At 50.6% G+C, this 13599-nt stretch overlaps 1 protein-coding gene across 11 annotated transcripts in view; it reads left to right on the top strand.

Annotated features, from left to right (window-relative positions):
• Window positions 1-13599, top strand: part of SHANK3 (SH3 and multiple ankyrin repeat domains 3) — a 487858-nt gene that overhangs the window by 244513 nt on the left and 229746 nt on the right. For all 11 annotated transcript variants that reach the window (XR_014160963.1, XM_081879612.1, XM_081879611.1 and 8 more), the window contains one exon: window positions 1788-1854. Coding sequence is in view for 10 of the 11 variants with exons in the window: in XM_081879612.1 (XP_081735738.1) it covers window positions 1788-1854 (67 nt within the window). In the remaining variant the exon portion in view is untranslated. The remainder of the gene's footprint in view (window positions 1-1787; window positions 1855-13599) is intronic.

Raw genomic sequence — 13599 nt, 5'->3', positions numbered from 1 at the left:
AAGGGACGTGGGTGGCGCTGTGGGTTAAACCACAGAGCCTAGGACTTGCCGGTCAGAAGGTCGGCGGTTCGAATCCCTGCGATGGGGTGAGCTCCCGTTGCTCGGTCCCTGCTCCTGCCAACCTAGCAGTTCGAAAGCACGTCAAAGTGGAAGTAGATAAATAGGGACCGCTTACCAGCGGGAAGGTAAACGGCGTTTCCGTGCACTGCTCTGGTTCGCCAGAAGCGGCTTAGTCATGCTGGCCACATGACCCGGAAGCTGTACACCGGCTCCCTCGGCCAATAAAGCGAGATGAGCGCCGCAACCCCAGAGTCTGCCACGACTGGACCTAATGGTCAGGGGTCCCTTTACCTTTACCTTTACCTTTATCTTTATCTTTACCTTTACTTTTACCTTTACCTCATATCTCCTCTCAGTCTCTTCTTTTCCAGGCTAAACCTACCCAGCTCCTTCAACTGCTCCTCATCAGTCTTGGTTGCCAGGCCCTTGATCATCTTGGTTGCCCTCCTCTGCACGCCTTCCATCTTGTCAACATCCTTCCTAAATCATGGTGCCCAGAACTGAACACAGTATTTCAGGTGTGGTCTGATCAAGGCAGAAGAGAGCTTCCCTTGACCTGGACACTAGACCTGTTGAGGCAGCCTAGAATAGCCTTACCCTTTTTTTGTTGTTGCTGCATCACTCTGTTGATTCAGTGTTCTTGTAAGTGGAACAGGAGACTGAGGAGAGGGTACCTGGACCAGTGTCACCTGGGGGGTTTATGACTGCGGTCCCATCCACACTTCTGCCTAGAAAGCACGGGTCCAAGCAGTTTTCTGGCACGAGTCTGAGCTGTTTTCTCCTTGCCCCAACACCCTTGCACCAGCTCCTTAGTGTTGCATCAGGAAAAACATCAATCCTGAGGAAACCCAAATTGCCATTTGCTGTGATTGAGTGCTAAAGAGCAGTTTTCGCTAGGGAAACCAGTGGGGTGAGAGGAATCATGGATAGGCCCTGGGTTGGTATTTAAAACCCAGGTCTTCCTCATCCAATTCCAGCACTGTAACCCATGCACAACACTGTGCCTCATGCCGCGATAAACCCACCGCCAGCCTTCCCAACACAGGACCCTCCAGATGGTTTGATTTAGGGAACTCAGGGAACTCACTTGCACCTGTTGATCTGCCCACATCCCAGAAAATGCCTGAGTTGGGCTTGTGGGGCCACTGCCATGCCCCATATCTCTTTGTTCCCTGTTCTAGGTATCAGGGCAGCAGACTCACTGACTGGGTGAATCAGGGCATCACTGTGTTTTTACATGAGTAGAATGTGTCCTTTTATTTAAAATGCATCTCTGGATTATTTGTGGGGCTTAGGGATTTGTTCATTCCCCCCCCCAAAAAAAAATATAGTCCGGTCCCCCACAAGGTCTGAGGGACAGTGGGCCAGCTCCCTGCTGAAAAAGTTTGCTGACCCCTGTGCTTGGGGATCATAGCCACCTCTTCACCCCTGTTCAGAAAGGACATCATTGCAAAGGCTTTGGAAGACCTTTGCCTTCTAGCTCAGCGATTCTGATGGGGAAAAGAAATTACAGAATATGCTCTGGGGAGGGTGCAGCAGCATGGAGAGTTCATTAAGGGATGAGAAGGTAAAAGGGTGCTGCTCTAAGTGGCCCTACCTCACAGGGTCGTTGTAAGATTGAACAATATAAATCTCTGTGATCGTTAATTTTGCTTAAAAAACCTTGACGAATCTGGAATAAGCAGCCCCACCTGACTCCTGTTCTTTGTCCTCTCCCCTCGTTTCAGGTGGCCATAATTGCGGGGAATTTTGAACTGGCCGAAATCATCAAAACCCACAAAGAGTCCGACGTTGGTGAGTGAGAGTGTTTGGCTTTCCACGCACTTCTTATCTCCTTGTGCAGCTGAGAGGCCCTTTGACCATCAGTGGTGGGAGGCTGGGGCATGACAGTTGTGGTCCTTGTGCCAGGCCAACCCCTGGCCAAGAGGGCCAAGGAGGAGATGCCAGGAGGACCAGAGGACTTGAGAAAGGGCCAGCCTGGCTACCTTGTTAACACTGCCCTGCTTGGAAACCTCTCCCTGGTTTCCCTGAAGTGACCTTGAGTTGGCAGCTTCAGGGCACCTACCCACTGAAGTGGATGAGAGGTGGAACATCACCCTTGGAGATTTTTGTCCCATCACTTCTGGGTTTCCTGGGGGTAGGGAGCCCCTTGATCAGGAGACTCGCCACCCTCCAGTGGATTTTGAACCGGTGACCTCCTTGGGAACCTCTGGCAGCGAGTCCAGCTCCGTCATAAAGTCCTGGCTGCTGTCACCCTAGTCTCATGGGAGAGAGGATTCCACCAGGTTGGAGCCATCACTAAGAAGGCCCTGGCCCTGGTGGAGGATAATTGGACTTCCTTAGGGCCTGGGACCTCTAAACTATGGTTATCCATGGACCTTAAGGTCCTCTGCAGGGCAGACCAGGAGAGGCAGGCCCGTAGATACAAGGGCCCGAAGCCACCCAACTGCCAACAGAAGGGAGCTTTTGCATTCCTTGTGGGGCTGCAATGCAGACTGGATACCTCTGAAACCTCTGGCCTAGCCTGTCTAGTGTGTGGAGGGTGACTCTGGGAGGAGGAACAGAAGGTGGCAAGGTGGCATCTGTTTATCTTGTGGTTGGTTTGAGGTAGGCGATTGGCTGTGACTCTTTGGGTCGTCTTCTGCCTTGCTCCCCACACCCCTTCCATCCCATATGCAGCTCCTGCAGGGACAATGCTGGGGTTTCCTCCCCTGAGAATGCATGCTATGACCTGCCTCTCTGGTGCAGCTACATTTAGAATGGTTTTTGCTCTTCTGGGCTCCTGCTTGGCAGAGACTGAAGGAAATGGTCAAAGGAAGGAGGGTGCATCTCGCATAGAAGGGAGGCTGGAGGAGACACAGGCTTTTCAGCTTGGGTAGAGGAAATTCAATGGCAAGAGACGAGAGAGCATTGCATGAAATGATGAGCAGCACAGAAGGAGGAATCCGGGAGCAAACGGTTCATTTCTGTGGGAATGTTCAGGGGTGCGGCAGAGGATATATTGTTTGATTATAGCCTTTCCAACTTGTGTTAACATGTTCACAATTTAGCAGAGTAACATTCCCCTTTTTTAAACTCACAGCGGATGCGTTTGCTCAGGCTCGCTAAAGCCTCTATAATAACTGTTCTGGTATTTCCCCCTTATTCCCTCATAAAAGATAAGATACAACACAGCCTTCTATAAAAGTATAAAAAGAGTTTACTCACATTCTGTTCACAATAGGATCCCAGAAGGCAGACTTATCTTAGAAAAGTAACATACACCTGGAAACTATCTCATAAGGAGACAGTCCCTTTGGAAGCCAAGAGAGCATCTTTAGCTAAGCAGATGTTGCTTCTTCGATGCATGTAGTCACAGAGAGAGAGATGGCTGCCCTGCCCTGTGCTTTTGTCGTTACCTGCACAGGTGAGGCCACGCCCACCTCTAGTCACATGCAGAGGAAGTCTGTCCCAGCCCAGAAGGAAACAGGAAGTTGACCTGCTGGCTGGACAAACATTCCTCCCCATGTGTAAACATGTTCACTCCAGGACTTGACTGCCTTTTTGTTTCACATTGCACAATTTCTGAGTCACGGCAGCTGCTGTGTTGGGTTGCACCAAGAGACCAAACCAGCATCTGGTTCCCAGTCAGTATCTGGGCTGCCCCTCTCATGACTGGGAGGTAACAAAATTCCCTCTGCATTGAGAACAGCATTTTCAGACCAAGGTCAAGGCTTCCAACTACGTCTTCTCCTTGACAGGCTAGCTTTCTGCAGGCGTGGCATTTTTGTTTCAAACGGAGGGGTGTCCCATCAAGGGAGCCCCCACACCACAGCCTGGAGGAGTGCAGCCCAGATGACAGGCAAGGAAGTTCATTCAGACAGGAGCTTTGCAACCTCAAGGCCTCTGGAGTTTTGTACTCAGGCGGAGACGAAAACCCCAAGCTTGTCTCTCCTCCCTTTCCAGGGAGTTGCTTCGGTTTCCCGCGAGAGAAGAATGGCAGTTTCTCGAGCACCTATCAGGCGCAGGATCAGAGGAAGAGAGCAGGGGCCCATTAACAAATGAAAGGGAGATTAAGTTAATGAGAATTGTCAAACGGCTTGGCTACCAAAACCGACTTATTTAATTTTGTTCCATTGAGAGGGCGGAGGCGGCACAAGATCAATTAAAGGCGGAAAGGCTGCCTTGGCGAGAGGTGGCTATCAGTCCAAGTAGGTCAAATAGCACTGGGGGGAAAGGGAGGGTGAGAGGGACTGGGAGCGGGCAGGCAGGCAGCGGGTCCAGATGGCCAGCTCCTGCAAGCCAAGGGAATTGGCGAAGGAACAGCCTGAAGCGAACCCTCAGAAAGGTTCTTGAAACGCCTGCAGAGAAGTGGGATTAGGAGCCGAGGAAGAGCCTGTGGGGCTTGGAGGGGCCAGGTGGCCAGGCCACATCCAGACCTGTGCTGGGCACCTCATCCCAGCTCCTGGGAAGGTGAAGGCAAGGGCAGGTATCAGGGCCAGGAGAAACACCTGCGAGGAGCGGGGACTGAGTTGGACTCAAAGCGCCATTTGCAGGGCTGGGCATCCATTGGCATTGCCAAGGTCATGGCTGTTTCTGCCAGTGGCATGACCCCCTTCCAGTGGTTGAAAGGTCCATTCTCCCAGCAGATCCCTCCTTTGGCCAGTGCTGGGGGAGGGGGTGCTCAAGGAAGGGCACGGCCAAGCCCTGATCGGCGCTGTGCTTCTGCACTCAGTACAGAAGTGATAATATTTATTTCCTGTACTTTTCGAACACATAGAGGAACTTGCAGGGCCACTAAGTGTTTGTGTGTGTGTTTGCAAGAGTGTTTTGTGTTGTGTATTACTTTGATAAAATAAATATTTTGTTAAGTGCAAATGGCTTGGTATACCTATTAAGTCCATAAATGACCATATAGCATATATTCAACACAAAAATCAGCGACCATTTGTTGTTGACAAAGGACAGCTGGACATAGAAAGGGCCCCGTTACCTTCAGGAGCTTAGGGCCTCATCAAACCTAAATCCGGCTGAAATATACTTGGAGTCGAGAGTGGATTTCATGCTCTTTATTCAGCTCATAGTGGTGAGGAGGAATGTCTGCTTTATATACATTATTTCCACAATGGGCCCCACGTGATTGGCTAATTCCGGGATTTTCCTGTAGGCCAATCAGGTTGCAGATTCACTTCCACCTGGAGCTGGATTGGGTGGCTCCTGTGGACCAATCAGACTGCTGCATTCTGAATCCTATTGTTCTAGGACAAATCAGACTGCTGCCTTTGGGATCCTATTCAACTCAGTACATAGCAGCAATAATGAAATGGAGAGCAGTGAAATTTAAAATTCAGCGTAACCATGCAAAGGTCCTTGACTAAGCCTCTTACTCCTTGGCCGTTCGGAGCCTGCTGGCCTCTGTGCCTCCTGCAGATTCCCCCAGCCTCTGAGGAGACAGGTAGCTGCAATCTCCTGATTGTGGAATCCCTCCAGAAACCATGTGCTCTTTAAAAAGATACATTCAGAAAGCTGCCACCAAAAGCAGGGAGAGAGGGGGGACAAAGTCAACACAACGGCTTTCCAGCTAAGGTGATCTGCCCCTCCCGGCCAGTTCTTGGAACTCCAGACAAGCCTTCCTGGGGTGACCTCTACATAGTGCAGCAGATACGGTATATGAGGACCTGGCAGAGCAGCCTGGGATCACAGTCTCTCAGACTGGCCTACCTCACAGGGTTATTTTGAGGCTTATTATTTATACCCCACCCATCTGGCTGGGTTTCCCCAGCCACTCTGGGCAGCTTTCAACAGAATATTAAAATACAGTAGCCTATTAAACATTAAAAGCTTCCCAAAACAGGGCTGCCTTCAGATGTCTTCTAAAAGTCTGGTAGTTGTTTATTCCTTTGACATCTGGTGGGAGGGCGTTGCACAGGGATGGCGCCACCACCGAGAAGGCCCTCTGCCTGGTTCCCTGTAGCTTTGCTTCTCGTAAGAAGGGAACCGTCAGAAGGCCCTTGGAGCTGGACCTCAGTGTCCGGGCAGAACAATGGAGGTGGAGACGCTCCTTCAGGTATACTGGACCGAGGCCGTTTCAAGGTCAGCACCAACACTTTGAATTGTGCTCGGAAACGTACTGGGAGCCAGTGTAGGTCTTTCAGGACCTGAGTTATGTGGTCTCAGAGGCCGCTCCCGGTCACCAGTCTAGATGCCGCATTCTGGATTAGTTGTAGTTTCCAGGTCACCTTCAAAGGTAGCCCCACGTAGAGCACCTTGCAGTAGTCCAAGCGAAAGATAACCAGAGCATGCACCACTCTGGCGAGACAGTCCGCAGGCAGGGAGGGTCTTAGGCTGTGTACCAGATGGAGCTGGTAGACAGCTGCCCTGGGCACTGAATAGACCTGCACCTCCATGGACAGCTGTGAGTCCAGAATGACTCCCAGGCTGCACACCTGGTCCTTCAGGGGCACAGTTGCCCCATTCAGGGCCAGGCTAGAACAGAGACCGTTCTGGTAGAACCACAATGAACTCTTTGAAGGAAAGGTGGGATAGAAATCATAGCACCATAGAGTTGGAAGGGAACCCCAAGGGCCATCTAGTCTGACCCCCTGCAATGCAGGAATCACAATGCAGCAGGATCCGTACAAGGCAATTTTCTATGTTGCTTCCTGTCATCTGATGCAGTGACGTGGCTCTTTGGTTTGCAGTCAGAACCAGATCATCCACTCAGCCTGAGCCCTTTGTGCGCCACTGTTGGTCGTGTGCTTCATGCACCTCGCCCCATCCCATGGGGTCAATCTCTCCCACGTCTTCCGAGGCCCATCCTGGCTCTGGCGATGTGACATCCCCTCCTTCCCAGGGTTGTCGATTCTCGTGGCTGCTCCTGATCACAAGGAACGCTCCTTCTTCCCTTCCTCGTTTGAACTTTGTTCTCTTCATCTTCCAGTCGCTGGATCTTAGCGATGCTGTTTCCTGCCAGATAGCTTTAAAAGAAAAAAAGCGCCCATATCCAAAAGCTGACCTCTCGCTTGAGTGGCGCCTTGTCTCCGCATCGGTAATGAGAGGCTCTGTTCCAGCTGCCACTTAACCTTCTCCTGGATACGCTCACGGCTCAGAGCTGCTCCAGGCTCTGTAGGACTCAAGTTTTGCAGACCGAGAGAATCAATCTGCCAACTGCCTTCCGAATTCCTCCACGAATCTGCCGCCCGTCCCCCTTCCTCCCTGCCCTTCACAGAACCAGCCGCGGTGCTCATGATGCTATTCCCAGTTCTGAATACAGAGGTCATTCCATCCGTGCACATGCAGCTGGAAAGCTAGCAATGGTTGCCTGCAATTAGAAAACAACCCCATCGGTCCTTCAGGGGCATTTGCTGCCCTCTTCCCTCAGTTCCACCTGAAGTCCTTTCCCCTAAAGAACCAAGAGTCTTGTGGCACCTTCAGGACTAGCACATTTGTTTTATTTGTTTTTATTTATTCCATACATATCCCACCTTGCTCTCCTAGGTGCTTCTCCCCCTCCTCATTTAATCCCTACAGCAACCCTGTGAGGGCAAGTTTGGCTGATAGGCAGCAACTTGCCCAAGGTCACTCCTTGTGAGCCTAACAACAACAACAACAATAATAACAATAATAATTTATTATTTATACCACGTCCATCTGGCTGGGTTTCCCCAGCCACTCTGAGCAGCTCCCAACAGAATTAATGATAATAATAAAAAAGCAATAAAACATCAGACATTAAAAACTGCCTTCAGATGTCCTCTAAAAGTGAGATACAGATAGGTAGCCGTGTTGGTCTGCCGTAGTCGAAACAAAAACAAAAAATTCCTTCCAGTAGCACCTTAAGGACCTACTAAGCTAGTTATTGTTATGAGCTTCCGTGTGCATGCACACTTCTTCAGATACAATGAAACAGAAGTCACCAGACCCTGTCTTCCACTGCCTCCCTCATGCTGGTAGCTTCGACAACACTGTCCCACCATCTCGTTCTCTGTCATTCCCTTCTCCTTGTGCCCTCCATCTTTCCCAACATCAGGGTCTTTTCCAGGGAGTATTCTCTTCTCCTGAGGTGGCCAAAGTATTGGAGCCTCAGCTTCAGGATCTGTCCTTCCAGTGAGCACTCAGGGCTGATTTCCTTCAGAATGGATTGGTTTGCAGTGGAAGAAGATTGGAAGAAATTTAAAGTTTATTTACAGAAACATTGTAAAATTAAGGAATGTTAGAAAGAGGCTGGAATGAAGTTATGTGGCTTTAGCAGAAATATTATAAAGGACTAAGTAAAAATAGACTGATAATGGATGAAAGGAGGGAAGGTAAAGTTACATTATATTAAGATAAATTATAGGATAAAAATTGGGAAGGATGGAAAGGATTTGTTGAAACAGCTAACCGAATTAGAATACAAAAAAGGGAGGTGTGAGGAGGTCAAGGAAACAAGCAAATGAAAGATAAGTTATGGGAAGGTTTGTTGTGGGTTTTTTTTTTGTCTTTTTTTAATTGTTTCTATTTTTCTATTTTTCTGTTTTTTTACAAGTTTGTGTTTAACTTGGTGTGTTTTCTTTTTTCTTTTTGTAACCTTTAAAACCTTAATAAATATTATTTTTAAAAAAACAAAACAAAACAAAACAGAATGGATTGGTTTGATCTCCTTGCAGTCCATGGGACTCTTAAGAGTCTCCTCCAGCACCAGAATTCAAAAGCATCCATTCTTTGGCGATTAGCCTTCTTTATAGTCCAGCTCTCACTCTTTGTTTCTGTGTTTCTATGATTCTCTGATCTGGCACCTTCCTGCCGTGTGCAATTTACCACCCGAAATAGCTTCTTCGTGCTGAAGACTCCTCACCTGCAGCCCCGTATTCTTTCCTCTCCTCCCCCCCACTTAAGCACCCCTCTCCCTCCATCACTTTGGGCCTTGCTCACTGCCAGATTTGCCACACCTTGGGCTGCGCTTCACTCTGGGAGCTGCTACGGAAGGATGGAGATTGGAGGGCTGCAGGGCTGAGAGTGTGACGGGTTGGGGGCGGCAGCTGCAAGAGTCAGAAAGCGCCTGGAGCCCCTGCGAGAGAAGCTTTGCGCAGGACCTGGACCTCTGCAGCTGAATCACTCATCAGCATGACAAGCTGTTCCCACTGCCTCAGTGCACAGTCACGTGCAGGATGTGTCCTTGACAGGAGTGGCCAGCATGGAGGGACTCCTTTAAAAGCCCCCCTTCCCCTTTTGCAAAGCCACAGACAATCTGCTTCATAATCAAGGGCGAGAAATAGATCTTTATTATTTCACGGTTAAGAGTACTCATGGACATAACACGAAGCTAGATGCTGGAAGATTCAGGGCAGGTTCTAAAAAGTCCTTCTTCCCGCAGTGCAGAGTTAATCTGTGGAACTGCCTCCCACAGGGATGGCCACAAACTTAGATGGCTTTCAAAGAGGATTAGACAGATTCATGGAGGATGCCATCAATGGCTTGTAGCTACGATGACCCTACTCTTCCTCCACAGTTGGAGGCAGCAATGTTTATGGATACCAGTTGCTGAAAACCACAGAGATGGGCATGGATCCATTAGCTGAGATTCCTGCATTTCAGGGGCTTGGTCTAGATGACCCTCAGGATCCCTTCCAACATTTCTACGATTCTTGGGCTCGAATCCTGCTCATGGGATTCCTACCGGGAAATCTGGTTGGCCACTGTGAGAACAGGAGGCTGGACTGGGTAGGCTGTGGGCCTGATCCAGCTGTGCTCCACTTACGTTCTTGTGTGCTTTATACCAAGTCAGGCCATTGGTCCTTCCAGCCCAGCATTGTCTGCACTGACCAGCAGTGTCTCTCCAGGGTTTCAGATGGGATATTTTTCCTTGTCAGGATTCGAACTTGTGCTCTGCTGGTGAGCTGCAGCACAGCACAACTAAAACAGCCGGCACAGCCATTACATAGGAGAACAGATGCAGTGGGACATAGATGGCAGACGCACTCTGGATTCATCCACAATTCCCCTTGTCCCACTGCTTTCCCCCAGGAAAAACCACTCTTTGGTGCTCAATCGGAGTAAACAGCGATCGAGTTTCCTGCAGATTGCCGTTTGTTCCGATTTAGAGCTAAAGAGTAGATTTCCCCCGGGGAAATACAGCTTTCTAGGCATCGGGCAGTTGGAAGTGTGGACAAGCCCTCTTTCCTTAAGGCACATCTGAAGCACAACCCCCCCCCAAAAAAAAAGAAGTCTTGGGTTTGTTAAGGGTTGCGGGGAAATGTAACTCTGGGTTCACCACCCTTCTGCCTGTCCCGTGATTTCTTAGCACAAGTGTGAGACATTTTGCTTTTTTCCTCCTGTTGTTTCCTGCTGATTCGGAACAAATATGAGTTGGGTTTTCTGTGGATTCACATTTGATCCAATTCAGCAGTAAACTCTGGGTTTTCCCCGGGGAAATAGGTGGGACCAAAGAAAAATCTCCCAAATTGATGCCCGGAATTCTTTGACAGAAGGAATTTCCACCACCATCCAAGGTTTCCATCCTGTTTCTGCTACTCTCAGAAAGTTCTTCCGGAAGTTCAGTCTCCTTTCTTGTAATTTGAATCCATTGGTTCAGGTCCGACCCTCCAGAGCAGGAGAAAACAAACTTCCTCCACCTTCCATGTTTCAGCCATTCAGGTATTTGAAGATGGCTCTCATGTCCTCTCTCAGTCTTCTGTTCTCCAGGCTAAACAGACCCAGCCCCTTCGTGATCACTGAGCCTAACAAGCTTCCCAGGAAAGCAAGACCCTGTCAGGGATACTCCAGCTGTGATTCCTGCACAGCAGAGGGCTGGGCTAGATGAGTTTTGGGGTCCCTTCTATGATTCTATCTTTTGTACACTGAAAGCATTCTGCATAAGATGGTCATTGTACCCAAAGGGCAAGGCTAAAAGGGCAGTGGAGGTACTGACCCTCCAATCTGCACCCAAAATGTCTTCTACGCTCCTTTTCTGCCAGCAGGTAGATGAGCCCAAGAGGAACCCATAAACCAAAAGCTGCTCCCAGAGGAAACGGGGGCCTGGCCAGGCCCCTCTGTTTGCTTCCTGGCACCCAAGCTGCTCGTTCACCAGGTCCCAGATTCTCTAACGGTTGGGCTTTTGAAGAGAGCGAGTGGCTTCTGCCAGGAGCCTGAACTCCCAGCTGCCGCGGCTGCACCATTACAGCTGCTCGGCTCCTGACTGCTCAGAAACGAGGCTGGCGCGAGCCCTTCGCTTGCCAAAAATTGCCTGTGACACTGCCAGCCTGCCTGTGATCAGACCGACATGCAATTAAGCATTTCCCCCAAGCGGCTGATGGTGGGGAAATAATGATTACCTTGCTCGGCTCATTGGGCACAAGCCCAAACTGCCGCCTCCCACGGAGAGCTCTCCTGGCCCCTCCACTTGGAAAGCCGCTTCTCTGGAGCAGCAGAAAACAACCTTTCTCCCTCCTCTATGTGACATCCTTTTATATATTTGAACATGGCTATCATATCACCCCTTAACCTCCTCTTCTCCAGGCTAAACATGCCCAGCTCCCTTAGCCGTTCCTCATAAGGCATCGTTTCCAGGCCTTTGACCATTTTGGTTGCCCTCCTCTGGACACGTTCCAGTTTGTCAGTGTCCTTCTTGAACTGTGGTGCCCAGAACTGGACACAGTACTCCAGGTGAGGTCTGACCAGAGCAGAATACAGTGGCACTATTACTTCCCTTGATCTAGATGCTATACTCCTATTGATGTAGCCCGGAATTGCACCTAAACATTAGGAAGAACTTCCTGACAGTAAGAGCTGTTCGACAGTGGAATTTGCTGCCCAGGAGTGTGGTGGAGTCTCCTTCTTTGGAGGTCTTTAAGCAGAGGCTTGACAACCATATGTCAGGAGTGCTCTGATGGTGTTTCCTGCTTGGCAGGGGGTTGGACTCGATGGCCCTTGTGGTCTCTTCCAACTCTAGGATTCCATGAATTTGGAAGTTCTGAGCAGATAAGTGCCTTGAACGCTGAGCTACAAGCTGTGTCCTCTCAGCAGGAAAACATAGACCTAGAAGAGACCAGGGATCGAATTCAGGCATGATGCTCACCGGGGTGACCCTGGGGGCCAGTCCCTGCCCTGTCTCAGCCTTACCTACCTCACAGGGTCCTTGTGGGTCAGGAGAGGCTGAGGCAGCCTCTGGGTCTAGTAACCCACCGACAGCTCCTGAGCTGCAGAGACTCAGGTCTAAGAGAAGGAGAGATTTGAGTACTCGCAGGAGGAGTGCTCCCCTTCAGGCAAGACAGGGAAATGAGTCACTGGGGGATCAGGACCAGCCGCTACCCCAACAGAGATAAAAGGCTGCTGGACCCCACCCCAGATTGTGGGAGCAACGTTGCTGTTTGCCAGAACCTGCCTGAGATCCTGTGCCTGCCCTTGCCTGGTTTCCTGCCTCGTGTCCTGCCTTGGCCCTGTCAGACTGACTCCTCGCGGAACCCTTGGATTCGGGACCGGACCTGGACCGTGTTACTGGGGTTACCCCCGGGCCCAGCACACCAGTGCAGGCAACCGACGTACCACTGCAGAAAATAGGGTGATGCAGTGTGATGGGATAGTGAGCTGCTTGTGCGTAAAAGCTTGATCCCTCTGGGGTTTGGCTGGTCATCCAAACCGATGCACTAACGGAGCCCCCAAAGCATGACTCCGTCAGTCGCTGGTAGAATCTGACAGTGGGCGTCTACGGAATTTACGCCAACATAAAAGCTCTTTGACAGACATGCGCTTTCGAGACTCTCTGCGTGACAGTTTCCGGCGAAGGGTGGGCGTTCCCAACGGGGGTCCCGTTACCTCTCCACTACTCTCACTGGAAGCATCCCAGAGCCTCCCCTCCGCTGTGACTCCTGCACTCCCCCTGCTGGTTCCCTCTTCTACTGCAGATTCTCTCCTATTCTCCTGTAGCCTGTCCACCACCTGTCTCTCCGATGGCAGTTCCCTGACATCCACCTCCCCCCCAGGGCCCCCTTCACCCCCTCCCGCCTCCTCTCCCACTGGCGGTGAGGGCGGAAAGCCCCTGAAGGAACTCTCCTCGTCGTCCGAGGATTCTAACACTTCCAGCCACGGCGTACCGTCTCTCTCCCCGTCTTCCTCTTCTTCGTCGGAGTCGGCTTCTTCACCCACCCCTGACTCTGGGAACCCTTCAAACTCTCCTTCCTCATCGGTGGTCCCAAAGTGTTCCCTTCTAAATCGAGCCACGGGTTGCGGTTTTCTTGGGAAACGCTGATGAAATGTTTCTATTAAAACCTCGTCATTGACTACCTCTGCTGGTACCCAAGTGTTTTCCGACTCTGCTTCCCCCTCCCATTCTACCAGATATTCCACCTGATTCCCCTTCCACCTGGAATCAATGATTCCTGCCACGTTCATGTCGCGCTCTCTCTCTTCTATCACGGGCGTTTGGGTGGCCTCTCTCTCACGCTCCCCCCACTCGCGTCCCTCTCGGTACGGCGACAGTAATGACCTGTGAAATACTGGGTGTAATTTCATGTGACTGGGCAGCCTGAGTTTGAATGCCACTGGGTTGACCTGCTGTATGACCTCAAAGGGTCCCAATCTTTT

Source organism: Podarcis erhardii (genome assembly GCF_964252035.2).
Source record: "Podarcis erhardii genome assembly, chromosome: 10".
Classification (NCBI taxonomy): domain Eukaryota; kingdom Metazoa; phylum Chordata; class Lepidosauria; order Squamata; family Lacertidae; genus Podarcis; species Podarcis erhardii.
This window is presented reverse-complemented; position numbering and strand designations above follow the sequence as displayed.